At 39.6% G+C, this 8,135-nt stretch overlaps 1 protein-coding gene across 2 annotated transcripts; it reads right to left on the bottom strand.

Annotated features, from left to right (window-relative positions):
- Positions 1–3,208: 3,208 nt before the first annotated feature.
- On the bottom strand, positions 3,209–6,575 carry Commd6 (COMM domain containing 6). Of its 2 annotated transcripts, none has more exons than XM_070002843.1 (4): positions 6,464–6,575; positions 6,353–6,388; positions 4,752–4,904; positions 3,209–3,821 (listed from the first exon to the last, which is right to left on the bottom strand). In XM_070002843.1, exons 1-4 carry the CDS (start codon positions 6,509–6,511, stop codon positions 3,771–3,773), a joined length of 288 nt encoding a protein of 95 aa, XP_069858944.1. In that variant the 5' UTR covers positions 6,512–6,575; the 3' UTR covers positions 3,209–3,770. The 2 variants fall into 2 exon arrangements, with proteins under 2 accessions (XP_069858944.1, XP_069858945.1); XM_070002844.1 differs by having other exon boundaries at positions 6,353–6,364.
- Between the last annotated feature and the right edge of the window lie 1,560 nt (positions 6,576–8,135).

Here is an 8,135-nt window from a genome sequence, read left to right as displayed (position 1 = left end):
CAGGGCTTCTCTTGAACTGTTACCGTCCTTTCTTTGCCTCCTTACTAGCTGGGATTACAAGTGTTCACCAAAATGGCCACGTTTAATTTTCCTTGAAGCATCCAAATATAAATGGATGTATTTTACACTATTTTATAAAATGCACTGAAATAGGTCAAGGGCAAATTTTTGTAGCTTATGTTATGCCATAGTATAATATGCCAAATTTATTCAATCATTCTGGTTCCGGCAGGCATTCACTATGTTTCTTTTATTTCCTTTGCAAGTAGAAATGCTAAAGTAAAAAATCTTGAAACATTGATTGTATGTTATTCAGTTTTGCTCACTTGCTGTTGTACCAACCCCAAATGTCTCACCATGACAGATGTTGCTTTCTAGCTCAAAGCACTAGAGAGAGATAAACCTGGCTTTTCCTGTGGGCAGTTTGCCTTCAATGATGATTTAGAAATTTATCTTTTAGTTTCTGTTAGAGACTCTTTCATTTAAAAAAATCACATTTATTGTTGCTCAGCAAATATAAGCATATGTTGCATACCGACAGGGATACTTTCTGAGAAATGTGTTGTCAGGTGATTCTATGCTTACACAAACCTAGATGACGTGGCACGTGACATAGCTAGGCTGCAATGTATATAGCTTGTTGCTCCTCAGAAACCAAATGGTAAGACATGTTACTAAATGTTGTGGGCAGTTGTAATGGTGGTGTTTACAGTTAGATAAAACACAAATTAAACACAGAAAATGTATAGAAATATAGAGCAAAAGAAGTTAAGCTTGGTGGCACTAAGCTTGGTGGCACAAACCTGTAATCCTAGCACTTGGGAGACTTAGGTAGATGGATGACAAGTTCCAGACCAGCCTGGACTACATAGTGAGAGGCCTAGTGGCCAGTCTCCCTCCCCCCCCCCCCAAAAAAAGTGACATTATAAAAAGCTGAAGAATGATAAACCTGTATAGGACAGTTTGTTTCGACCTTTTCAACAGAACGAGAATTTCTCAGTGAGTTAGTGAGTGATGTGGCATTACACTGCTCTAGCCTATAAACACTATATACTTAGGCTTCACTAAATTTTTAATCTATATTTTTATTATATTAATTGGGCAAAAGAGTTTGAATCATATTGTTTTTGCCTAGTACTGGTCTTGAACCATGATCCTCCTATATATACTTCCTAGGAGTGTGGAATTAAACTTGTTTCCTGAGGTATGTCCTAACTTTTGCTTAGGCTAGCCTTGAATTGTGATATCTCTGCTTCACAAGGAGCTGGGATTGCAGGTATGATTCACCATAACCAACCCTACTACTATTGTTCCTCCTTTTTAAAAAACAATCTTTAAGTTTCTATTATCCTATTTTGGTACATGTATAAAGTACACAGATCATATCCACACCCATTCACTTTCTTTTATTTTGGTTTTCGTCCTGGGATCTAAGCTTAGGGCCTGGGAGCCATCCCTGAACTTCTTTTTTGCTCAAAGTTAGCACTCTACCACTTGGCCACAACTCCATTTCTAGCTTTTTAGTAGTTTTTTGGAGGTAAGAGCCTCACAAACTTTCCTACCCATGCTGACTTTGAACCTAGATCCTCTTATCTCAGCGTTCTGAGAAACTAGGAGACAGGCATGAGTGACAGGCACCTGGCCCACTCACTTTTTGACTTCTCATTCCCACTAATTCCCGAGTTCCTCTCACTTTTTTTTTTTTTTTAAGCTCCAGATTCCACAATTGAGATACTTGTCTCAGTTTGGTTTATTTCACTTAACATGAAGAGCACCAGTTCTGTTTTCCTATGAAGGAACCATTTCATTCTCTGTGACTGAATACTCTATTGTGAATAAATAACACATTTTATCAACTTATCATTTGATGGTCACCTAAACTGATAGCTTATTTTGGCTGTTGGGAATAATGCTAGTATAAACACAGGTATGGAGGTAGCTCTACTGAATACTGACATAACAACCCTTTGGATATGTACCTCAGTACCATATAGCAGGATCAGAGTAATTCCATTTTTAGTTTCATGAACAATCTGTATGCTGATTCCAGTCAACATTGCATAAAGGTTCTTTTTCCTCACAAGCTTGTTTTATTGACCACAGCCATTCTGACTAATGTGAGATAGAATCTCAATATTGTTTTGATATGCTAGTGTAAGAATCTCAATGTTGTTTTGATTTGTTACTGTAAGAGTTCATTTCCACACTGAGCATGACCGACAACTTTGAATCTCAATGTTGTTTTGATTTGTTACTGTAAGAGTTCATTTCCACACTTGAGCATGACCAACGACTTATGAACAAAACTGGATATTTGTTGGCCATTTCTTTCTGATCTAACTGGCTTCAATCCAATCATGTGATTCTTGTCTGACTTCAAGGAAGGGTTGAAATGCAGACTTCTGGTGTGCCCGAGAAATGGATGAACATTAGGCAATTTGGTTGTTTTTTTGTTTGTTTTTGGTCAAGTAGTTTATATATTGGTACTTGTAGTTAAAAGAATCTATTCTAAGCTGGGCACCGGTGGCTCATGCCTATAATCCTAGCTGCTCAGGAGGCTGAGATCTGAGGATTGCAGTTCAAAGCCAGCTCGGGCAGGAAACTCCATGAGACTCTTATCTCCAATAAACCACCAGAAAACCCAAAGTGGTGCTGTGGCTCAAGCGGTAGACTCGCCTTGAGCTGAAGAGTACAGGCCCAGGCCCAGAGTTCAAGCCCCACGACCGACAAAAAAAAAAAAAAATCTATTCTAAATGAAAATTTCTAAATACACATGTAACAGTTTTGCAAGATGACTATATTCCTATCTCTAATAGAATAAGAACTCATTCTTGCTTTGCTCTCCTAAATATTATTTTTTCTGTACGAAAGCCTGGAAAATCAATGGACCACATTCTTGTGTCAAAGCCTCTGGTTTAGTGCATGGCACTTGTATGATATTTGGAGAGCAGCCTTTCTCTTTGCACAGGCTTGTCAGGCAGACATGGCATGCTTCAAGGGGATATGCAACAAACACCAGATTATTGGCAGTGAACTTTCTACCAATATTAATAACAGGAATGATTAGCGACCATAGTAAATCTTAATCAGATTCCAAATGTTTGAGAAAGGAACTCAGATTTCTCATGATCACCTTCCTAAATGTTATAAAGCTAAACTTATACTTTATTCAAATACAGTATTTTTAATGCACAGGTACTTATAGGACTCCATGTGAAATAGTTTATAAAGTGGGTGTCTTTATCAGTAAATTTTCAAACTATTATTCTAATACATAAACGTCTTGTCTCCATTCTACTGCTTGTCTGTTTTGTTTTTTTTGTTTTTGGGTCCAGTCGTGGGGCCTGAACTCTGGGCCTGGGCACTGTCCTTCAGCTCTTCAGCTCAAGGCTAGCGCTCTACCACTTGAGCTACAGCGCCACTTCCGGCTTTTTTCTTTTTGCATATGTGGTGCTGAGGAATCGAACCCAGGGCCTCATGCATGCAAGGCAAGCGCTCTACCACTGAGCCAACTTCCCAGCCCGTTTTTTTAGATATAGTTCACATACCACAAATACACCCTTAAGGCATTCAATTAAGTTGCTTCTAGTTCATTCACAAACCTGTATATAGATCACCATAATCTATTTCCTGTTTATCTTTTTTTTATTATTTAAAAAGTGGAAAGTAGTATTTTCATCGATAAATATCATTTGGTCCTTAGGTAGTTCTTTTGCAGAAAGTTGAGTCCATAATTTTCAAATGATGATAGGACTGTATCAACCAGAGTTTCACACAGTTTCAATAACAGCAGCAATTTCCTTGAACTGTCTGTAAAAATTCTGAAGAGAAAGAGGAAAAGTATTAATTTTATAGAATAATTTGGTAGTTCCTTTAATTATATGTGGGTATACATAACTTATTTTTGCATTGAATGTTACACCTGAAATAATGGTTGCTAAGAGGAACAAACTGGTACAATTCGGTATTTAAAGCAAAAATACCATTGTAGATTGAATAATTAGCTCATGACTGAACTTTTTAAACCTTTGAGAAAGTTTGTTGAAGATCACAACAGGGAGATTTAGTAAACGTTTATTAAACATTGAACACTGTTTTAAACTCTTGATAAAAACAAAATAACATATTGCTTAGAGGGGAACTTAAATCATTTTAAACCTGGTGAACAGACTACATTTCAGAGTAGCAGGGGTTATCTTGTATGGGTTTGATTTCAATAAAATAGACCAACATTGGCAAAATTTTACATTTTAGTTCATTTCTTTATCATTTGATAAGCTGGTATAATGTTTTCCTGTAAAAGCTTTTTAGTTTTTTAATTTCCCCCTACTGACAATATCACACATATATACATTTTTTTTTTTTTTTGGTTGGTCGTAGGGCTTGAACTCTGGGCTCGGGCGCTGTCCCTCAGCTCTTCAGCTCAAGGTGAGTGCTTTACCACTTGAGCTACAGCGCCACTTCCACATATATACATTTTAATGGGCCAAGAATGACCCCTATCTGTAATATTCTGCTAGAGAAGATGAAAAATTCCTAAAAATGGTAATCTAGAATGATTAGAATAAACAGCACAGTATACATATTCAACACATTTTATTAAAATTAACTTCACAAATGCCAAAAAAAAAAACCAAACCTAGATCTTCTGTGTTTACTAGTTACTTGTAAGGCACATCAATTTACAAAGAAAAGCATTGAAGTTTTTAAAGTAGAAAATATACTTTAGTTCAATGACTTGAACCACAAACCTGAAACTGAGGAATTGTCATTTCAAAGGACTTGTTCTTTACTTGGCCAGAGTGATCTGCCACTTTTAGCATTACTGCAACATAAGGATACTTAAGTGATCTGCAGCTGTCCGAGCTCACAGCCATACCGAGTTTCCACTGAAAATCTATAAGCTTTAATAATAAAACAGCACAAAGAAGATCATTAGGAATAGCACGGCCTACAATGCAGGTTGTAAGTTCAATGGTACTGCACTCACACCCAACTTTTAGTTTCAATGCAGGTGACAGTGAAAGAAAATTCTAGGGAAATAATTATTCAACCAAAATGGCAGAGAGGAAATAAATTTAGAAAATAGCACTGCCATCATTTAAAAAAAAAAGTCTCCTCTAGATGTATAATACAAGTATGCCAATAAAAGATACGCCAGTACTGTTGTTCTGAACAGGCTTAAATTTCTTCTGTCACTTCAGGGTACTCCAAATGCTTGGAACCATCTTATATCTCACTTCCCTACCTCCTAAGCCTTTAACTACTGCACACCTGAAGGCCCTTACATAGAAGACAGATCACGTGAGCCTCATAGTTTGTTAAGGCATGTGTAGAAACCTTGCCAGCTTCTTTGCTCACTGTAGTCCTCAAGGGCAAAGCATACATTAGAACAATAGTGATGAGTGTTTTTCAGATTTCATCAGTGTTCATGATGGATGCTTGCCAGGTGACGTACTATACAGTTTACATACACTGAATGTCTCAATGAATCACAATATTATAGGTTATTATTTTCATTGTGCAGATGACAAAAACCCAGGTTTAGAGAGCTTAGGTAATGTGCATAAGATCACACTTTTCTGGAATTGGAACCAAAGTCTGACTCCATATGTTATATGCTTGGATTATATTAATTATTGTCTCCCTCAATACTCTTTTACCTAGTTTTTTGTCCTGACTGCTTAGTCTTGCCATAGCATAAAACAAAATTGGATACGTGCACCTTTAATACTGACTCTAACATGTAAGTCTGAATGCACAATTCTGTCTGCTTTATTTCCAGAACTACACAGGAGACGGGTACGGAGTAGGCACTCAAATCATACTTGTCAACAGACTGACATGTCGTTACCACAAGAAAGGTTTGCCTTGTGATTTCACTTCTCTGAAAGACACAGATGAGTTCAGTTCAGATTTCTAGTTTGTCTGTCTTTCTTTTATAAAACGCTGGCTCTCATGCTCCCTCAGCTTTCTCGATTATGGCTGGCATTCTACTGCTTGGGCCATATACCTGCTCAGCTTTTTGCTAGTTAATCAGGGACTTTTCGGCCTTGGTTGGCTTCTAACAATATCCTATAGCTCTCCACCTCCTGAGTAGTTAGGGCTTCAGATGTTTCACATTACAGTGATCACATAAAAGCAGAATACTTGGTCTGTACTCTGCGCTAGGGCAAATGGAAGCTAAATCAGAGTGACCGGGGTATCATCCCAAGTGCAAAAGGCAGGACACCCGCGCAGGGTCACAGGATCGCGGGCGCGGTTTGATTAAGTTTGGATCCATCTTCCACTGGCCCGACCGCCGGACCGCGGAGGAGACTGCCAGAACCGGGCGGGGAGGCCGCTCACTCACCTGGCTGGTGACCTGAAACGAAAGCAGAAAACACAACTTAGGGAACGCTCTTTCCTGCTCCAAGACCCCCCCACACACACACACAGATTCTTCTTCCCAACCGGGACTTACTTCGGACTTAGCATCTAGTACCGGCTCTCTGCCCCCAGACTCCTCCATGACAAAGGGCACGGCGCCCCCGCCGTGGTCGCGGACGGACAAGCCCCGCCGCCAGCACTTCCGGTTCCACTTCCGCCCCGCGCGGACAGGTCCATGCCGCGAACGTGGTGGGGGGGGGTGGAGGGAAGAAATAGAAATCTGTTTCATTCAGTTCTTGCCCGTAAACATCAGATTTAGGGATTTGCGTATATTTTCCAGAAAGTTTTGTGAGGAGAAAGACTGGAGAAAACTTAGTGTGTGCCTGTGGGACATGAAGCACTCATGAAATTTCGGGTGCCGTCTCCCCCATCTTTGGCGGGTTGGGCTCTTCCAGCCTGGGGCTCTCGTTGCAGAGACTGCGCAAGCGCAAACCTGTGACGGCGTCGATGTGGGTTTGAATTGGGGGCGCCCGGAGACGTCCGTGGTCGTAGATTTTTGTTTCGAGATTGAGATGTGAGAATGATAGTTATGTGACGAGCTTTCTCATCGTGATTTACTTTGTTCTCTTCCCTTCTCTCCGCTACATAGTCCCGCCCCAAACATCAACCTGACCACATGGGTCCCTTCTCATCCCCAAATGGATCCCTCCCAAAATGGTAGTTTGAATTTTTTTTTAACTTGCCACCTTTTGTTTTTAAATTTTAAAAAATCATCAGAAAAGCGGGAAGAAAATAGCACATTGAAAATGCTTGTCCATTCACTGGCTATCACTGTTGTACACATTTGCTTTAGCACTGCATGCATGCAGGGTGCTCCATCCCTGAGTATCTATCATCTAAGAATAAGGACCTGCTCCTAACTAACCACAGCCCTGTAGACTCAACATTGATTCAATATTATTTACCTAATAAGTAGGAAAACTAAAAGTTCACCAGTTGTCTCAACAATATTCTTGACAATAAATACCTACCCCAAACAAAATCAGAATAGAGTCGAGAGCTCCACCTGAATTTAGTGTTTATTCTCTAATCTAGAGCCACACTGGTAAGTTGGCAGAGTAGTGTTCCTCGCTGGTAGAGGACCTGCTTTTAGACTTTTAAGTTGTTGGCCAAACTCAATTCCCTGCAGTTCTTTTTCTCTTGCTCATTTTAGGTGATGATTGTCAGCTTCTATAGACCATTCATATTTTCCCCCTTTGTGCTTCCTACCCTAGTCTTTAAAACCAACCATTGTGAAGCACATGGGAAAGAGGAATCTATCTTGCCTTCAATCTCAACTCTCAGAAAAAGACTGATCTGTTTCATCACTTGCCCACCCTTTGGATTTAGGTTGATAGATTAGTGTTTTCATTCTGTGCCTCTCTGGTATGTCTGTAAGGGACAGTACTGTGTGATTGGTCAAGTCATTTGCAACAACAGGGATGAAGGATGTGGCCTACTAGAGAGAGAGGTACCGATGATGCAACACATCTCGGATGAAAAAACACAAGTGAAATGAAAACAATGTCTTCTGAACTTTTTCTATACTGTAGATACAGCTGTTGGTACCATACTGTGTCAACAGATGTAGTAGACAGAAAGTGGCCCTCCAAAGAGTTACTTCCTAATCTCCAGAATCTATGAGTATCTAATGTTCCATAGCATAGAAGGGAATTGCTAAGCAGCTGAATTTAAAAGGAGGAGATATTTCTGGATTACTTAAGTGT

The sequence above is a fragment of the Dipodomys merriami genome, unplaced genomic scaffold (genome assembly GCF_024711535.1).
Source record: "Dipodomys merriami isolate MVZ:Mamm:240054 unplaced genomic scaffold, mDipMer1.0.p SCAF_6, whole genome shotgun sequence".
Taxonomy (NCBI): Eukaryota; Metazoa; Chordata; class Mammalia; order Rodentia; family Heteromyidae; genus Dipodomys; species Dipodomys merriami.
The sequence above is the reverse complement of the archived record's forward strand: the minus strand, read 5'-3'. Positions and strand labels throughout refer to the sequence as shown.